The following is a 20,002-nucleotide window of genomic DNA, read 5'->3' on the forward strand; positions in this document are numbered from 1 at the left end:
TGTTCCTTCACACACATTTTTGCCCTTCACATTTAGTATTAAAAGTTATTTACCTGGAAATAAAGAATCAGAAGTTAGTTATTTTATGCTTTATTTATGTTAAAGGAATGACTCTTTGGCCATTTAATTTTCCTGCATAAACAGATTTTGTCTCTCATTTTGGGTCTTTGTTACTCACTATGTCCCACTTTTGCATTTTGGCACTTTGAGGTATGTGAGCAGCAAAAAAAACATGTTTGGGTATCATAGGTTTTGCTGCATTTGTGACATGGATCTGCTCTTCTAAATGAAGTAATCAAAGATTGTGGTTTGACCTGCTGCCCTCCTTCAGCTACAATGAATGTCATATCAGAAGCAAACTTACAAATAACAGGCGTGATCCAGTGTTCTTGATCTCAGATTAGAGAGGCAGTCAATTTAAAAATCACATTCTCCTCAAAATTTTATCTACTATTGTTTTCTAAGTAACAGCCAAGGTTACTGAATGATATTTATATATAGTTAGTTTTTCATGTTTCTCCTATACAGTATTTGGTCAGCAAGTTTCCTCTGTTCTTGACGTGGGTTTTGCACACACTAATCGGGGGAGAGAGACATTCTTAAAAAAGAAGCGGGGGGGACAGGGCAGGAGAATGTAAAATAACAAAAGTTGGCAGAAAGACTGTGGAGCAGATGGAGTACCTGAAACCACTTTTGTTAAACCAGTTAGATTTCAAGTTGATGCTGTCACTTAGTGAGTTTTATACAATTTTGTAATCTTATGAATAAGCTATTTTTGACTGGTTAACTTTAATTTTTAAAGCTTTATTAAGGAAAAAGTTCACCTTTCTTCAAGCAGATGGAATGACATTGTGTTGGCTCACTGTCATTTCAAATGCTACCAAAGTGGATAAAAGGGAGTAACTTTTTCGGTCTCAGCTGTTAAAGCTTGTTGGTCCTGATCGAGAGTTCCACTCAGCTTTCCATAGAATCCCCTCTTGCAGCACTGTCTGTTTACATGCTGTCGTTGACCATCCTATGTCTGCAATACCTTTTTTAATAAAAGATATTTGAAATTAATTTGATAGGACAAATATACTTGTTAGCAGCTTTACTTTGACACAAAGGTTGTCTAAGCAGTCAGTACATCTATTGTAGTTTTGAGGCAGTGACTTTCTTAAAATGCAATTCTACTCTAAAGTGCCTATTACAAATAAAATACAATGGGGGAATCCGTTTGTCTCAACAATTCCAGCTTAAATGTGACTAATTTCCTAGTAAAAAGGTGTTTTGTTTCCTAACTGCTAGCCCAGCAATCTCTGCCTGGGACCTCCGAGTTAAGCTGGGTTTCTTTTATTTATTCCTTCTATATCATCACCAGTAATAAAGGGTTCTGCAGGAGAAATTGATGCCTGTGTACGTCCATTGCTTTCAGTGTAGCACAAGTGTAACTGATTGGAAATTAGTAAACAGTTCTGTTAATGATACACAAGAAGAAATAGAATCCCATTCAATTGCTCTTAGCTGTAGTGACTCTGCGGGGCTAACGAGTAAAAAGCAGTGAAGTCTTTTTTTCTTTTGTGACTAAAGTCAGTAGATATAACTGAATCCACACAGGGTGCAGATCTGTTGAGTAAGAAGGTATTTGTACATAATCCCTTTTCAGCATAAAACCTCACTTTAACACGATGGATGTCTTGTGAAAAGGGAATTCTTCAAAATCTTATTTAAATATTCCATGATTTTTTTTGGCGAATTTTGTATATTCAGTTATTTTGGTAACTTTTTTTTTATTGACTTCCCCAAATTCTCAAGATTGGATATGACCAATAACCATAAATAAAAAAGAGAGCTGAAGTTAGACACTGTTAAATGTGTCCATTAACTGAAGACTTTCTGTATCTGAATAGCTCACAGGTTTTATGTTTAGTCTGTTTCTTCCCCCAACCTCCAGTTTACCCTGAATTAAGATGATGGAAAACTCCACATATTTTGGTCAATTTATATAGTGAAATAAGGAACAAAATGTTTTTTTCTCTTAAAACTGCTTTTGCATTGTTAACCCTCTACACCATTTAACCAGACGATGGGTGCTGCAACAACTAATTCAGGAAAACTCCTTGCCAACTCTTGTAACTAAAGGGAACTTGGGAACAATGCCCGTGGAAAGAATTCAACGATTAGTGCAGGAGGAAATGGATGTCTGCTGTGAAGCTGCTGGGAGATACCCAAGCAACTACAATGCCTGGTCCCACCGTATCTGGATTTTACAGCGTTTGGGAAAGCTGGATGTCAAGGTACAATACTGGAATGTATAAACGCCTAAGCAGAATTTATACATTTTAAATCTGGATCATCATAAAGCAATGTGCTGTGAAAGAGGTGGTGTTAAACTGATGTACACAATTAATGCTTTAGAAGAATAAGCATTCCAGGGACAAGGACTGTTCTGTTGCTTTGTCATGTTCTGATCAATATAACTTGCACCCATCTGTTGGTGCTTAATTGATAGAGGGTAAATGAGAGTCTGGGAGATGAAGCAGAGGCCTGAGCATAAATTCTGTGCTGGTGTAATCTGTAAGAGCCCATTAGAACAAAAGATATTATGCAACAGATGTCATTCCAATACTCTTAATATTCCCCTTTTAGTTTCACTACCAGTGTTCTTTCATGTCATTTTGTGATGTCAGAATGTGTGCATAGAGGACTAGTATAGGATAAAGAGACCAGGCAATTCAGAAACAGAAAAGTGGTGCTTATAAGCATTTTCATGAAATTCAAGGACACCCTTCATCCCAGTTTATGCTGAGTTTAATAAATCAGCAATACATCAAACAGGCAGAACAGACTAACTGGCCTTAAATATGCCTTATCAACTTCAGTGGTGATGTCTTGTGAAAATCTTCTAGTTGCACCTCAGGCATGTCCATATGGTTCATCCAAAAATGGAATGCACTGAAGGCCTACAGGAAGGTGAAGTTGTTGACATGTGACATAATCTAAAATAAAAAGTACAATTTTCTAATTACTTTTACACTGTGATTTCTCAGCTGTAAGGTGAGTTCAATGCCTTTATTATGCTGATGCTCTGACCTTCCATGGTAGCTGTTCCTGACTCTGCATTCTTTCACTACCATCACCTCATCTGTGTGGGTTCTATTTTTATTTGAGAGGAGAGTGCTGACTGTGTAGAACCACAAAATCTGTTCTGGGCCTATCACTGGCAGCCTGGGAGGTCATTTTGCTTATACTTTTTCACCTGAGAACATTTTTAAAAAACTGTACGTATTCCATAATAACCTGAAAAGTGTGAGGTAGTCAGACCATCCAGCAGCTCTCCCATCTGTCTCTCAAATAAAAGGTGGGTGTGCAAAATTCAGAACTACGGAATTTGGGGGGTTTATTCATCAGGAATTGAGGACTCTTAGACAAGCCCTTGATGGCTGTATTTTGTGTGTGTGTGTGTGTGTCTGTTTTTTTAAATTTCAGTGCAATTAAGTGGCAGCAGTTGTTTGAAGGATGGGGCACCATCTCAAATGCTTTTGCAGCTACTGTTCTCATAGCTGTAGACTATCAAAATAGGTAAAGAGAGAGGCTGCAGCTTGACACAAGTAGCTCTCCTTGGATTTAGAATTTGTCTGGTGTTTCCATTCGTGTACAGCTATGTGAATTGCACTGAGCAATGGCAATTCACAAATAATTATGGCCGTGAAGGAAACGCAGGTCACACACCAGCTCATTTTTATTTTTTGTTTTAAATTTATGTTCTGAAACTCCCTCTTCCCTTTGCCTTCCATCCATCTTTGCAATCATCCCAGTTTCCCTACTGGTCTCCTTTTAATCCTTAGGAAAGATCTTTATGCTGATCCCAGAATCCTTTGTGACAATTGCTGATGCAGCACTTCAGAGGCATTATTGCCATGCTGCATTAGAGGTGTTTGTGGGAACTAGGGGGGCTGTTAAACTTGAGGGAGAGAGAGAACGAGGGAGGTTGGAAGTCTCAGGACATACCTATAATCTAGGGAATGTAAATACATAGAATTGTAAAAAGGACATTTTCAATTTGATGTATTTGTGCATGAACACCCTGAAAAGAATTAACGAAAAGAAAAGATAAGTGGGAAAAAAGGAGACCTGACACTCCCCCCTTCCCTCCCATAAAGGACCATAATTTTGTAGGGTTTTTTTCTAATTTTGTACCTTTGATCAGTTAAATGTATTTAATTCACTGTGAATGCCAATTATAATATTTAAATGTAAACCTGCCTGATTGTGACCAAAAATTAGGTAGCTAGAACTCTTCATGTTTGGTTGGTTTGTTACCCTCACAACTACTAGCACCTGCAGTTTTGCATCCAAGTTGAGGCTCCTTGAAAAATTTAGCCCAAAAATATTATTATTAACATTTACAATATTGTAAACTTTCCTAGAAAGCTGTTGGGTTTTTTAATTATATTTTTTCTAAATCTAGAACGTTTTGAAGCTCATTCTAATATACTTTATTCTTCGAAGGGTATAAAAAATCTCAGGGTACAGTTTGGCCGTAAATGTAGTTGATGTTACAAAATTATAACCAGCGCTTCAGTCTCATTCGCTAAAAGGTAAATATTGTCTGTCTTTGATCCTAAAAATCTCACTTTATTTTATTTTTTAAATTAAAAAAAAAAAGCTTAGAGTTTACCCAGTAACCCTACTACAGGCTTTAAATATATTATCTGCTTGCAGAATTAAATCATTTGTACACATGGCTCACAGTAAGAGATGGTAACTCAAATGGCTCAATCCTACAGAATATATGTGATTTAGGTTATGCGGGCTGGCTTTGTGATGGATTGACCTAGTCAGCAAAAAGGCCATTGTAATGGGGTGGAGTACCCTGCATGCAGGTCTTTCTTTTAATGACTAACTTTGTCTGGTATTAGAATCCTGAAATGCAGAATTCTTTTTGCTGGCTCTATCTGACATCTGGTCAAGTGAGTCTTACTAACTTCAACCTAGGATATAAAAGAGGTTGGGGGCATCTCTCTGGGGCATAAAGAAAGGTTCTCAGAATAACCAAATACGGGAGGAAGCTGAGATTTATGTGGTGGCAGTGGTGTTTATAGTAACAAAGGCAAATGCTAAGATGGGGATAAACTCACTCCATTTCTGTTATATCTATTCTCTGTTTGGAGCAGGATGGAAGCTCCTTGTACTTGTCTTACCATGGAAGACAAAAAAGAGACGCTTCCCCCATCAAAGCTAGTCAGTCAAGGAGTTCTGTTGCCTCCAATTACTTCTTAGATAGACTCCACAACAGTGGAAGATCCTTGCTATGTTCTACAGACAGTGGGTTTTCTAGGTAGGTCTCAAGAGGCTTGGGGAACTTTTTTTTTTTAATCTTTCATTTTAAGTAAAAAGTCTGATCATCTCATAAAACTTAGTCAAATGCAGTGTGCGCAGCACAGGCACAAATTACTTAACAGGTTGGGTTTTCTTAAACCGCTCTTGAGGCTGCCATTGCTTTTAGCAAAAATCTCTAAAACTACAGATTACATCTGCCAGAGAGAGGAAGGATGGATGGTCTTGTGGTTAAAGCATAGGACTGGGAGTCAGGAGTTCAGGTTTCTATTCCTGACTCTGCCACAGATTTTCCTGTGTGACTGTGGGCAAGTCATTTTAATCTCTCTGTGCTTCAATTTGTTGATCTGTAAAATGAGAATGTAAACTCTTTTCCAAATGAGCTAGGCAAAGCACATTGAGATCCTCTGGTGGAAAGCACAACAGAAGCGTTTTTATCCTGTCTGGTTTTCTAGTATGTCTGTAGTACAGAATCATACTGCACAGTGTGTGCACAGATTTTTCTTCTGAGGAGCCATGTTTAATAATCAGAGCTGGAAGAAGAGGGAGAGACTTTGTTCACAGTAGTGATTCTGTAGGTGGGGAAGAGTTGGTTTGGGCAGAGACGAGTGCAGGGGTCGGCAGCCTTTCAGAAGTGGTGTGCGGAGTCTTCATTTATTCCCTCTAATTTAAGGTTTTGCATGCCAGTAATACATTGAAATGTTTTTAGAAGGTCTCTTTCTATAAGCCTTTAATATATAACTAAACTGTTGTTGTATATAAAGTAAATAAGGTTTTTAAAATGTTTAAGAAGCTTCATTTAAAATTAAATTAAAATGCAGAGCCCCCCAGACCGGTGGCCAGGACCGAGGCAGTGTGAATGCCACTGAAAATTAGCTCGCGTGCTGCAGACCCCTGGACTAGTGCAAGGAACTCTGATTATGCCTAACAGACACATCCAGAGACCTTTGTTGTAAATGAAAAGGCTCCCACTGACTTCAGTTAAATTAAAGTTTCCAGATGGAGAAAATATAGAGATTAAATCCTTTAAAGAAGCTTATCATGTAGTTCTAGATGCATTTTTAGGTGATGTTGAAGTAGAAGAAGCCAGATTTACCAATCTCTCCAGAAATCAGTTCTAGTTATTTAGAAATGTTTCCAAAAAATTGCATCTCTGACTGAACAGAAAACACATCAGTATTAGTATCGGCAAAAATTTATATATATCGTAAGTACAACTTCAGTGTTCTAGGTATTTCTTACAGTTCAGTTAAAAAGCCTGTCTGGAAATTCACTGGTTAGCCGCTTTAAATTATATAGTTGGGCTATTGAACACATTATTTGTAGGGCTGTCAAATGATTAAAAAAAAAGTTGCAATTAATCTCAGTTTTAATTGCACTGTTAAACAATAATAAATTTACATTGGTATTCTATTATAAATATTTTAGGATGTTTTTCTACATTTTTAAATATATTGATTTCAATTACAGAATACGAAGTGTACAATGGTCACCTTATATTTTTATTACAAATATCTGCACTGTAAAAAAATTGAAAAATTATTTTTGTTTCACCTCATACAAGTACTATAGTGTAATCTCTTTATTGTGAAAGTGCATTCTACAAATGTAGAATTTTTTTTTTTTTTTTACTTCAGTCAAAACCAAAACAATGTAAAATTTTAGAGCCGACAAGTTGAAGCATAAAGGGGCATGTGAATATTTAGCATATCTGGAATATAACAGGTTGGATTTGATTTAAATCATTAGTCAGGAAGACTCGATTTAATCATGGATTTCTACATAAAAGTGCATTCTTGTTGGTTTTTATAACCTTAATACATATAGGTTTCATATTTAGAAGGTACACTATGTCACTGGGAGGTGAACTATCTCCAATTCAACAAGTTAATCATTACTATTTGGAGGATTTTTTTGCCATGCTGTATTAGGAGGAGAACATCACCAGACAGACATTTAAATTGTTTTATTTAACTATTTCTCACCTTTCTTTCTCTCTTCCCTCCCACCCCCATCCTACCTACCTACCAACCAACCACATTTTTGCTGTTAAGAAACATGTTACCTCTGGAGACACAAATCCACAGTTTGAGAACTGCAAAACTAAGCATCTTTGATGGTATCTTCCAGACTGAGCACTGAGTCCCATTGGGTAGATAGAAAGATTAACCTAAATCTATACAGAAGCCCCTGGAACCCCATAAAATTGGGTTGCTAATCCATGAACTATTGAAACTCATTTACAAAACTTTTCTTAAAAATTACATGAATATATTGTCTCATACTATAGAATTTATAATCTCTATTCCATGATGAGATATCTTTGAGCTATAATAGGTTTTTTCCTCAAAAAGCATTTTATCAAAAAAATCCTATTGATTTTTATCCACCCTGCATGTAAATAAATACCTTGCAGTGCTGGCTACAACAGTGCCATGCGAACGCCTGTTTTTGCTTTCAGGTGACTTTGTAAATAAGCAAGCAAATGTAAACAAACTTGTTTGTCATATCGATTGGCTGAACCAGAAGTGGGACTGAGTGGACTTGTAGCCTCTAAAGTTTTACATTGTTTTATTTTTGAGTGCAGTTATGTAAATAATAATTATACATTTGTAAGTTGCACTTTCATGATTGAGATTGCACTATAGTACTTGTATGAGGTGAATTGAAAAATACTATTTCTAATCTTTTTTATATTGCAATTATTTGTAATCAAATATAAAGTGAGCACTGTACACTTTGTATTCTGTGTTGTAATTGAAATCAATATATTTGAAAATGTAGAAAAACATCCAAAATATTTATAATATAAATTGGTATTTTATTTAAATTTAATTAAAACTGATCACACCTATTTTTTTAAGCTAGTCACATTTGTTTTGCATTAATCACTTGTGTTAACTGCAATTAATTGACAGCCCTAATTATTTGGTTTCTATCACAATCTATAGTCTAGTATTTAGAACATTATTTTACTGGTTGAAATTCTTTCCAGGAAAAAAGGGTTATTAAATCCCTTTTTAAAAGTGTTTGGTATCCATCAATGAGTAGCTTAGTAAATCAGATACATTCCACCAACATCTTCCTATACAGTGTGGTTTGCTTTTTTAACAGTAGCTCTCACTGTAAATCATCAATAGCCATCGATCTGTAAACATTCAAACAATGTCTTTTCCTTTTTGTGGAATGATGCACTTCCCATATTTTGGCCCTCAAGTCTTTTTAACATATTATGAAAGACCTTGGAAGTAACTCCATTGTTGAAATGGCAGGACGCTTTCCATTGCAAATTCTATTTTTAAGATCTGCAGGTGAGCATATCTCCCATCTGTTTCAGAATGATACTCCCCTGAGTAAGGGGTGAAGAGAGGCCAGCCTCTGCTCAGGAGTCTAAATTTTCATTACTCAAATCCTGCACCTGATGTTCTCCCTCCCATTGAATATCAGTGGACTTCCTCTGATCACAATCCAGCCGCAGTATTTCAGATGTTCTCTGGTAATGTGTTACTACAGACTGATTGTATCCTGAATTAAATAGTATTTCTGTTGGTTCTAAATTTACTGGCCATTCATTTCACTGAAAGACTCAATGTCCCTCTTTTATATGGTAGCATGATAAAAAGGAAGGACTTTTCACTATATCCTTTATAATCATGGACACCTCATTCAAGCCCTGTAAGGTTTTTGACAGGCTAAGTACAACCTAGTTGTTCTCAATTTTTTCATGCTATCCCAGACAGTGAGTACATATCATATTTCAAGTTCTAGCAGATGAACAGAGGATGAATGTGAAGTATTTGGAGTTGTTCCTCCTGTGAAGGAGTTTGGAAGACTTTGTTTAGTAGTTTGCCACTCTCCCAGTAGGTAGAAGCAACTCCTCTGTTAGACTAGATTTTTTTTTTCCCTCCCAACTTTTCACTAGCACTTTTTTTTAAAGCTGTCACTCTGTCCTCTTTAGGCCCCCATGGGATTTCAATCTTGTGCTAGACCCCTTCCACAGGTACTTCTTTCACATCCTTGAGGAAGGTCTCTGAGACTCCTTCCTTTGTAAAGAGTGGAAAAGCTACAAATGCTTTTGTAGTAGATGGTAAATAAGCAAATCTTAGTTCTTCTTCGAGTACTTGCTCAAGTTGATTCCATTCTAGGTGTGCGTGTACCCATGTGCGCGCTCATGTGTCATCCCTACGCCCTCTCAGTTTCTTCTTACTGCCTGTGGTGATTATTTGGAGCAAGGGCTAGCAGTTTTATCTCTTCTGACTTCAAGCCTTCGGACCTTGTAAATAGTTTGTTTACAGTAGTTAGTGTTAAGTAGTTGTTAAGTGTAGTTAGAAGTTAGAGTTCCAGCAGGGACTTCACCCCAGGCAGGGCATACCCCAGTCTCCAGTGTTTAAGCCCTGCATGGACTGTAACAGGCCTATGCCTATAAGTGACCCTCCAAAGCAGGTCCCTCAAGTGCTTGGGGGAATCACATGTGAAGGACAAGTGTCATATTTGTAAAAAATTTTGACCCAGGATGCAGAAAGAGCAGGATATTCATTTGCGGGCTCTCCTCATGAAGGCAGCCCTTTGTCCAGCTTCCAGGCTATCTCGCCAAGACTCTCCTAGTAACTCGGCTTCAGTGCGCAGCACACAACCGGCACCAGGCTCCACGCAGGACTGCTCCCCGTTGCTGGTGCCAAAAAAGAAAACCAAGAAGCATGGCTCCCCAGCTGTCATAAATATAAAGGGAAGGGTAAACCCCTTTGAAATCCCTCCTGGCCAGGGGAAAGCTCCTCTCACCTGTAAAGGGTTAAGAAGCTAAAGGTAACCTCACTGGCACCTGACCAAAATGACCAATGAGGAGACAAGATACTTTCAAAAGCTGGGAGGAGGGAGAGAAACAAAGGGTCTGTGTGTCTGTCTATATGCTGGTTTCTGCCAGGGATAGACCAGGAATGGAGTCTTAGAACTTTTAGTAAGTAATCTAGCTAGGTATGTGTTAGATTATGATTTCTTTAAATGGCTGAGAAAAGAATTGTGCTGAATAGAATAACTATTTCTATCTGTGTATCTTTTTTGTAACTTAAGGTTTTGCCTAGAGGGGTTCTCTATGTTTTTGAATCTAATTACCCTGTAAGATATCTACCATCCTGATTTTACAGGGGGGATTTCTTTATTTCTATTTACTTCTATTTTTATTAAAAGTCTTCTTGTAAGAAAACTGAATGCTTTTTCATTGTTCTCAGATCCAAGGGTTTGGGTCTGTGGTCACCTATGCAAATTGGTGAGACTTTTTATCCAACATTTCCCAGGAAAGGGGGGGTGCAAGTGTTGGGAGGATTGTTCATTGTTCTTAAGATCCAAGGGTCTGGGTCTGTAGTCACCTAGGCAAATTGGTGAGGCTTTTTACCAAACCTTGTCCAGGAGTGGGGTGCAAGGTTTTGGGAAGTATTTTGGGGGGAAGGACGCGTCCAAACAGCTCTTCCCCAGTAACCAGTATTAGTTTGGTGGTGGTAGCGGCCAGTCCAAGGACAACGGGTGGAATATTTTGTACCTTGGGGAAGTTTTGACCTAAGCTGGTAAAGATAAGCTTAGGAGGTTTTTCATGCAGGTCCCCACATCTGTACCCTAGAGTTCAGTGTGTGTGTGGGGGGGGAAACCTTGACACCAGCACTGACCAAGAAGGGCCATGGGCCATCGGGCAAAGGACTCAGTTCCGGGCCGCTCAGCCACTCCAGAGCCATGTGGGCATGCTTCCCAGGTTGGGGCCCTTAGCCCCTTAAAGGATCCACCACTGACTCCTGGGAGTGGTAGGGGACCCAAACTCCTGGCGGCATTCGACACCTTCTCAAACTCTCCCAGCACCGAGAGAACAGAGACCTCCACCCATGTCCCCACCATGCATGCCGCAGGAAATGGAAAAGGCTCCCCATGAGCGCAAGCCAGCCACTAAGACCCCTTGGGGTAGTAGAGTGCTGCCGATTCCCCCGAGGCAAGGCAGCGCTTTCCTCCTTGCCACAGATCTCCGGAGTTGCAGCCCAGATCCTCTGGAGCTTTCCCTCCATCACCAGCACCGCAATCACAGAATCCGCAGACTCAGCGCAGATTGCCTAAGGGGAGGTGCCAATCTCCATATTGCTGGCTCCATTTGCCCTCCCACCAGTCGTCCTCTCAGCGCAGATTTTGGTTGCCTGCCCTGAGGGAGCACTCCCTGTCGCGACTCCAGTCCTTCCCAGCACCAGTCGCCTTGATATCAACACCAATCCTCTCACTCCAGGCACCAGTCTCCAGCGGCGACTCCCAGCAGGCAGATGCAGGCATCGATGGCACCACTGTGGTCACTGGAAGGGGATTCCTCCAGCATGAAGGACAGTTCAGCCCCTCACCCAGGCTCCACCAGTGCAATTGGACTCCTGAGGCTGCGTGGCCTTACTGGAGCACATGGGGCATGCCAGTTGTGTTGATGCCCCCTTCGTACCACTCACCTGCCGCTGCCTCAGAGCAAATGTTGGTAGCATTGACGGCACCGGGCTTGGTGTTTGAGTCGCACTTGGAGATAGAGGAGACTGCACTCACCTCTAAACCTCCCTCTCCCATGGGAGAAGATGCCCTGGGGTCTTTCCCCTTGGTACAGTCACCAACTTCATCCCCAGACGAGACGGTCACGGGACCTTCGAGGGCCAGCCCGCCTGGCGACTTTAAAGAACACCAGGCCCTGCTTCGATAGGTGACAGAGAACTTGGGCCCATAGGTGGAGGAGATGGCCAAGCAGGCAGACACCTTGTTCAGTGTCCTCTCAGCCTACGGCCCAGCACGTGTTGCAGTACCAGTGCATGACGGGGTCCTCAAAATTGCCATGGTCTTCTGGCAAATCCAGTCTTCAATCCCTCACCTCCAAAGGGGCTGAAAAGAAGTATTGTCCCAGCCAACGGGTTCAAGAATCTTTTATACCCACCCAGCTCTGGGCTCACTGGTTGTCTGTGCGGCCAACAAAAAAGACAAGCAGGGGCACACCAGCTCAACTCCCAAAAATAAAGAGGCCAAAAGACTGGACCTTTGGGTGGGGGGAGATTTATTCCACTGCCAGCCTGCAATTCCAGGTGGCGAACCGTCAAGCCCTTTTAGGCAGGTACAATTTTAATTTATTGGACTCCCTCCATAAGTTTAAGGAGTCCCTCCCACAGGGTTTGGCTCATGAATTCAGCACCCTAGTGGAGGAAGGCAACGTGGCAGCTAGCTGCTCCCTCCAAATGGCGTGGGACGCGGTGGACTTGGCAGCTTGGATGGTCGCATTGGCAGTGGTTATGCGGTGCAGCTCCTGGCTTCAGACCGCTGGCATTTCCCAAGAGACGCAGACTTCGATCCAGAACCTCCCATTCATTGGGAATGGTCTCTTCTCTGAACAAACAGATGCGAGGCTGCATGGGTTGAAGGACGCTCGGGCCACCCTTCGCTCACTGGGCATGCATATGCTGCAGTTTGCACAGAAGCAGTTCTGGTCGGCCCAGCTGCGAAGGCTTTGGCAGCCCCATCAGGGATCTGCTAGGAGAAGGGATAGAGACATGAGTTTTAGTTGTCACCACCCTTCTTCCTCCTGCTCACCCATGCAGCCCGGCCCGGCAAAGCAATCCCGGGGGCCAGAAGCACTCATTTTGAAGATGTGCTCAAGAGTGACATCCCAGTCAATTCCCCGGATCCACCCTATTACTCCAGGCACTGGTCTTCAGCAGTGAGACCCGCTTTGTCTCTACCATTCGGCTTGGTTGTGGATCACCTCAGACTGTTGGGCGCTGGACATAGTATCTCGGAGCTATATCCTGCAACTTTCAGCTACCTCTCCCTCCTACTTTTTCCCGTCCCTCTTCTGTAGAGTGACCAGACAGCAAGTGTGAAAAATCAGGAGGGGTGGGGTAATAGGAGCCTATATAAGAGAGAGACTCAAAAATCAGGACTGTCCCTATAAAATCGGGACATCTGGTCACCCTTCTCTTCAGGGAACTCTCTCACGAGCAACTCCTCATTCAAGAGGTCTAAAACCTCCTGTGCCTGGTGGCGGTGGAGAAGGTCCCTCGGGACATGAAAGGAGAAGGTTTCTATTCCAGCTACTTCCTAATTCTGAAGGCAAAGGCAGGCCACAGACCCATCCTGGACCTGCATCACCTCAACAAGTCTCAAAAAGTTGAAGTTTTGCCTGGTCTCCCTGGCCTCCATCATCCCCTCCCTAGATCCAGGAGACTGGTACACAGCCCTATATTTGAAAGATACTTATTTCCATATTCCTAGGTCACAGACGCTTCCTCCGTTTCGTAGTGGGTGGGCGCCATTTTCAATTTACAGCGCTGCCCTTTGGACTTTCATCGGCCCCCAGGGTGTTCACAAAATGTATGGCACCATTGGCTGCTTACCTGGGACACCAAGGAGTCCAGGGCTTCCTGTATCTCGACAACTGGCTCTCAAGGGCAGGTCTCCGGAGCAAGTGCAGAGGAGCCTCGATCTGGTGCATTCCACTTGTCGTGACCTGGGCCTGTTAATAAACAAGAAAAAAAAAATCCACCTTAACGCCTGTCCAGCGAATAGAGGTCATTGGGGTGGTTCTCAACTCCACGCGAGCCAGAGCCTTCCTTCCAGAAGCGCGTTTTCAGGCCATGTTGGACCTGATCTCCCTTGTAAAGAGCCACCCGCTCACCTTGACTCTCACCTGCCTGCGGCTGTTGGACCACATGGCCGCATGTACATATATGGTCACCCATGCTCAGCTCCATCTCCAGCGCCTGCAAGCATGGCTGCCATCGGTCTACATTCCTAACAGGCATGAGCTAGACTGGGTTGTTAGGGTAACAGACCACATCAGGTTGTCCCTGGATTGGTGGTTGGACCCCAGGTCAGTGTAGGAGGGAGTCCCCTTCGCGTCCCCGTTGCTAACCCTGGTCTCTGATGCTTGGGATCTGGACTGGGGAGCCCGCCTGGGGGAGCTGAACACCCAGGGCTGCTGGTTGCAGGAGGATCTGGCCCTCCACATCAACGTCAGGGAGCTCAGAGCAGTTTCCCTAGCTTGCCAGGCATTCTTGCCCCACCTGAAGGGCAAGGTGGTGCAGGTCCTGATGGACAATGCAGCCATGATATTCCATCACCAGGCAGGGCGGTACCAGGTCTTCACCCCTTTGTCAAGAAGATCTCTGCCTTTGGGATTTTTTGTGTGCGGCAAGCCATTCATCTGATAGCAGCGCACCTGCGTGGAACCAGGAATGTCCTGGTGGAGCACCTCAGCAGCACTTTCTCCTCTTGCCATGAGTGGTCACTCCATCTGGAGGTGGTCAGCATAATCTTCCAGAGGTGGGTGACTCCTCAGGTGGACCTGTTCACGTCCAGGCAGAACAGAAAATGCCACATGTTCGGTTCGATCCTGGGAATGGACAGGGGCTCCCTGTCAGACACCTTTCTCATTCCATGGTCGGGGGCACTGATGTATGCCTTCCCACCAGTGCCGCTGGACCAGAGTCCATGTGAAGATCAGGCAAGACAGGGTGGAAGTTATCCTAATAGCCCCCGCATGGCCTTGCCAGTACTGGTTTGGCACGTTGCCAAGCCTTTACATAGCCGCCTGCCTACAACTGCCCCTTGGCCAGATCTGCTGTCACTGAACCATGACAGCCTTTTGCATCTGAACCTGGTGGCGCTGTACTGGACGGCTTGGCTACTGCGCGGCAAAGCACAGACGAACAGGCATCCTCGGCCCGTATCCAGCAAGGTAGCAGGAAACCCTCCACCAGAGCAACTTACCTGGCCAAATGGAAAAGATTCATGAGCTGGGCCTCGGAATGGCATATTCGGGCCAAGCAGGAGAGCCTAGATTATCTGCTGCACCTCGAACTCCAAGGTTTGTCCCTGTCATTGATCAAGGTCCACTTGGCTGCTATCTTGGCTTTCCATCCTCTGTTCCAAGGTCAGTCCATCTTTGCTCATGTCATGTCACAGTTTCTGAAAGGTCTGGAGTGTCTCTACCCGCATATCCGGGATTTCCTTCCCCACCCCAGGACCTGAATCTCGTTTTATCGAAGCTCTAGCTTTCTGCTCTCTCTCCTGCCTCTCTCCTGGAAGGTCTTGTTCCTGGTCGCGATAATGTCAGCCCGCAGGATGTCCGAGATCAGTGTTCTTATTTCAGAGCCGTCCTATACGGTCTCCTACAAGGATAAGGTCCAGCTGTGACCGCACCCAGCGTTTCTGCCCCAGGTCGTTTCCAGTTTCATACTGGCCAGGACACACACTTGCCTGTTTTCTTTCCAAAGTCTTGTGCGTCAGATGAGGAGCACAGGCTACACACCCTGGACGTCAGGAGGGTGCTGGTCTTCCACATAGATAGAACAAGGCTGTTCCGTAAGTCAACATAGTTGTTCATTGCAATGGCAGACAGAATGAAAGGTTGCCCAGTGTCTGCTCAGAGGATTTTGGCCTGTATTATGGCCTGCATCTGCTACTGCTATAGGCTGGCGAAAGAGCCTCCAAGATTCAGAAGTCTGGTCCACAAATAGAGTTATTTTGTATGTAACAATGTCATTTAAACATTTTCTTTTGCCTATGAATTAGTATTCTAAATTGGAAAGTTGTGTATAATGAGGTAATTATTTTGGGAAAGTGTTTATTTAAATGGATGCTTTCATTTTATCATTGTTCTTTTAAACTTACCATTTTCTCCATAGGAGGAACTGTGATGGTGGTGATGATGATAGAGTTGGCGGCAAACTTAAAGGAAGGATTATGGCGGGGGGGGGGAATTTGATACAAGAAACAGTGTTGGTAAATTTCTTATTTCTATGGATTGGTTAATTTTACTGCTACTTATTTTCAGATTCTCCTTGATGAACTTTCTTCCACTAAACATTGGGTGTCCATGCATGTTTCAGACCATAGTGGATTCTACTACCGCAAGTTCTTAATAAAGTCCTTGATTGGCAGAACTGTGACCGACAATTCTATACTGGTGCAAAATCAGCTGGTAAATGAGCCAATCCCCAGTCTTCCAAAGGATGAAAAAAATGAAGCATCTGAAGCTGTCTGTACAGAAGAACTGAGAGTAGATCTCCCCCATCTTCTAGAGGAAGAGCTGGAGCTCTGCACTGATCTTATTGATACCTTCCCTGGGCATGAAACGCTGTGGTGTTACAGGTAAGAGGGCTTATCAAATAAAACATCCCTTGGAATGATTTTATTGCTTTGAAACTGAAGTCAAAGGGCAAATTGTAATTCTGATTAAAGACACATCTTGGTTAGTAAAGACTAGTTTCCTGCCCTATGCTAAGCCTTTGATTTTTGATTTCCACACCTATCAGAGCTATTAAATAGAAAACCTGACTGGATTTCAGTTTCTTGTTGAAATAAGTTATACACATCCTTCCATAGGACAGCATTTCCTCACTCCTTACATTTGAAGGACAAAAGATGACTGCACAGAGTCTCCAAATGTGTGTGGCTAGATAAAAAACAGTGTAGTCAAAGGCACACTGAGTAAGTTGGCTCTGAAAACTAACTTTAGTTGAATAATTGCCCCTTTTCTTCGTTCTTAAATTCAAGTTTGGTTCTACTCTGATCTGGGACTGTAAAAGTGGTATCTTAGCGTTCCATGTTTGCTTTCCATTATTTATATCAAATGTTTTAGGTTAGAAAAAGTCTTTATTTAAACTTACAACCCTGCAGACTAAATGTGGGATCTGAATGTCCAAAAGGGGTCGTCTTACACAGCATCACTATATTCTGCCTTTTGGTAACAGTTGTGCAACTCCATTGCCTTCAGTGTGTTAGTACAGATGTAACTGATTGGCACTGTAATTAGAATGTGGTAAACCATTCTCTCGATGATACAAAAGAGGGAGTGGAATTCAGTTCACTCTTTCTTAAATGTGCTGGCTGGTAGGAGCAAAAAGTAGCAAAAACTTATTTGAACGCTTTCACCTACTCAAGAAATCCAAATTACAGCACTTTATGGTTTCCCTGACATTTAGTGACATGTCAGTTCCCATAAACATTGGGTGAAATCCTGGCCCCACTGAAATCCATGAGAATTTTTCCATTGACCTCAGTTGGGCCAGGATTTCACACTGTCAACATTCAGGTTGTTCCAATACTAAGTGAATACAGCTGGTATGATTTTTTTTTTTTTTAAACTAAGTGTATGCATTTTTTAATGGAAACTTTTGTGGCAGTTTTGACTTGGATGAATAGAAAATTTCAAGAAATCTTTCATTTTGGGTTTTGTATTTTTTTCTTTTCACCTATTGCTGACAGGTCAGCATAGTCATCGTGGGATTTTTCCAAATTGAAGAGCTGGACGTTAAAGAATTTTATTTTAGAAAAACTTATTTTTTGAAAATGCAGATAAATGTGGTAATAGACCAATTTTTCACTTTTCAAATATTGCTATTTTGAAACCCAGGAGAATCAAAACCTTTCTGAAAGCTTCAAAAGTTTAGCAGAAATTGTTGTTGACTGATTTATTTTTTGGCGTCCCCTCTTCCCCCCCCTTATCGGTAGTGCACTGCTCATTTTAAAAGCTCAGAAGTCACAAAATGAAACAAGACAGTGTTGAGGCACATTGGTAGGACAATTAGGGTAGCTTGCACTGCAGCTACTGATCTGGCACCTGTCATGAACACTAAAATCGTTGTTTTTAAAAAAACCTAAATAGTTTCCTCCATCAATTTAATGGAAGAGATCACATTCATATTGCACTGAAAATATGGAAAATTGTTGAAAAAAGTTACTGTGTATGTGTAGACATTTCTCCAAAATAAATCCCTGCTTATGTTTGTGACAACCTCCATCCTGACATTAGTGTTTTGAGCTGGGAACCTCTGACCTGAAAGCATGACTTTTTATTGCTTGAGCTGAAGAATCGGGATCTCTAGCTGAAAGTTGTAAGAGACCCATATCCTCTGTGGATCTGGCACAGAGTGGAACACGTGCACTGATTAATTGGTTACAAGTGCACACCTGCTGTGGGGTTTGGTAAGTGATGCTAGTGAAGATACTAGATTAACAGAAGTCTCCTGGAGACAGAAGTCTTCTGTTTTAACTTGGGGATGGGTACAACATGGGCAGCAACAGAACACTGCATGGGCAATGAAAGGAAGCATGTATTTCCACCTGGACTTAAGGAACTCGGTCTGAATTCTCAGTGCTTGAAGTCTGCTGAGCTTGTTGCTCAAAATGTCAATTGTGATGGTGGTTATAGTGCTCTGATGTTTGCATCACAAGGAAGTGACATGAAGCTACCCACTCAGCTGAGAGGTATGTCAAGTACCAGCTGTTGAACGGTAATAATTTTTGGTTACTATTTAGATCAATCATAGAGAAGTGAAAGGCTTCATATTCCATTGCCTAACAGGAAGTCATCCCTTTTTTCCCACCTTTGCAAAATAAGCTGATTTTTGGGGTGGGGTTTGCTCAGAGGGCATATTGAAATGTAATTTCAGTTACTTTAATATCTTTAGTTGTGGCAGCAGCTTGATTTTATTTTATTTTTTAGTGTGTAACTTTTTTTTTTTTCCCTCCCCTGATCTGATCTTCCGTTGAAGACGGCATGTGTTCTATCTTCAGCACCATTTAAACAACAAACTTCCTCTTCCAAATGTACGGTTGACATCTGTGGACAGCAGTGATGGAACTTTGAATAATTCACACCCCAGTACAGCAGTCAGTCATGTGACTCATGCCATGGATGTTGATGGTTTAAATGATTCAGGCAAACAAGGCTATACTCAAGAAATCAAACGCCTGAAGCGTGCCCCTATACAGGACTCTCTTGGCTTGGAAATGGAATACAGGTTCATTGATAACATTTTAGCAACTTGCAGAGATGTAGAGCAGGCCAGGTTTGCTACTGCATACAGGAAATGGCTAGTTACTTTTCTAGGTCCATGAAGGAAGTTTACAACCTTCAGGGTTCCTCTTTTAGTGCAATATTCTCTTATCAAACACATGCATGTCATGGTTGCAAGTGTTGGCTACCCATGTGCTTCTCACCTTTCTTTGTGGTCAGTGCTAAAATTCATATACAAAGTAATATTTCATTTTATTTATTAAAAAAAAATCTGGCATAGCTTTTTATTAAACAAATGTAGTTTGCTTTTTTTCTTTAATCCTTTTTTAAAAAATTAACAATTTATATTTTTACTTGTGGCATCTTCATATCATACCATTGTCCTACTTAAACTTTTTTTTTATTTTAACATGGACTACGAACAGGGTCCTACCAAATTCACGCCCATGAAAAATGCGTCACACACCATGAAATCTGATCTCTTGTGTGCTTTTACCCTATACTATACAGATTTCACGGAGGACACCAGCGTTTCTCAAATTGGGGGTCCTGACTCAAAAGGGAGTTGCAGGGGAGTCCCAAGGTTATTTTAGGATGATCACGGTATTGCCACCCTTACTTCTGTGCTGCCTTCAGAGCTGGGCGGCTGGAGAGTGGTGGGTCTTGGCCGGGCGCCCAGCTCTGAAGGCAGCAGCCTGCCAACAGCAGTGCAGAAGGGTGGCAACACCATACCATGCCATCCTTTCTTCTGCACTGCTGCCTTCGGAGCTGGGCTCCTAGTCAGCAGCCACCGCACTCCAGCTGCTCAGCTCTGAAGGCAGCACCGCTGCCAGCAGCAGCGCAGAAGTAAGGGTAGCAGTACCGCAGACCCCCCTACAATAACCTTGCGGT

At 42.2% G+C, this 20,002-nt stretch overlaps 1 protein-coding gene across 2 annotated transcripts in view; it reads left to right on the forward strand.

The window, feature by feature from the left end:
• PTAR1 (protein prenyltransferase alpha subunit repeat containing 1) overlaps window positions 1-19,381 on the forward strand; it is a 46,820-nt gene extending 27,439 nt beyond the window's left edge. For both annotated transcript variants that reach the window (XM_084629706.1, XM_084629707.1), the window contains exons 5-7: window positions 2,063-2,276; window positions 16,145-16,461; window positions 18,867-19,381. In XM_084629706.1, coding sequence (XP_084485832.1) covers window positions 2,063-2,276; window positions 16,145-16,461; window positions 18,867-19,212 — 877 coding nt within the window. In that variant the 3' untranslated portion in view covers window positions 19,213-19,381. The remainder of the gene's footprint in view (window positions 1-2,062; window positions 2,277-16,144; window positions 16,462-18,866) is intronic.
• The last annotated feature ends 621 nt before the right edge of the window (window positions 19,382-20,002 follow it).

The sequence above is a fragment of the Lepidochelys olivacea genome, assembly GCF_965140295.1.
Source record: "Lepidochelys olivacea isolate rLepOli2 genome assembly, chromosome: 5".
NCBI lineage: Eukaryota > Metazoa > Chordata > Testudines > Cheloniidae > Lepidochelys > Lepidochelys olivacea.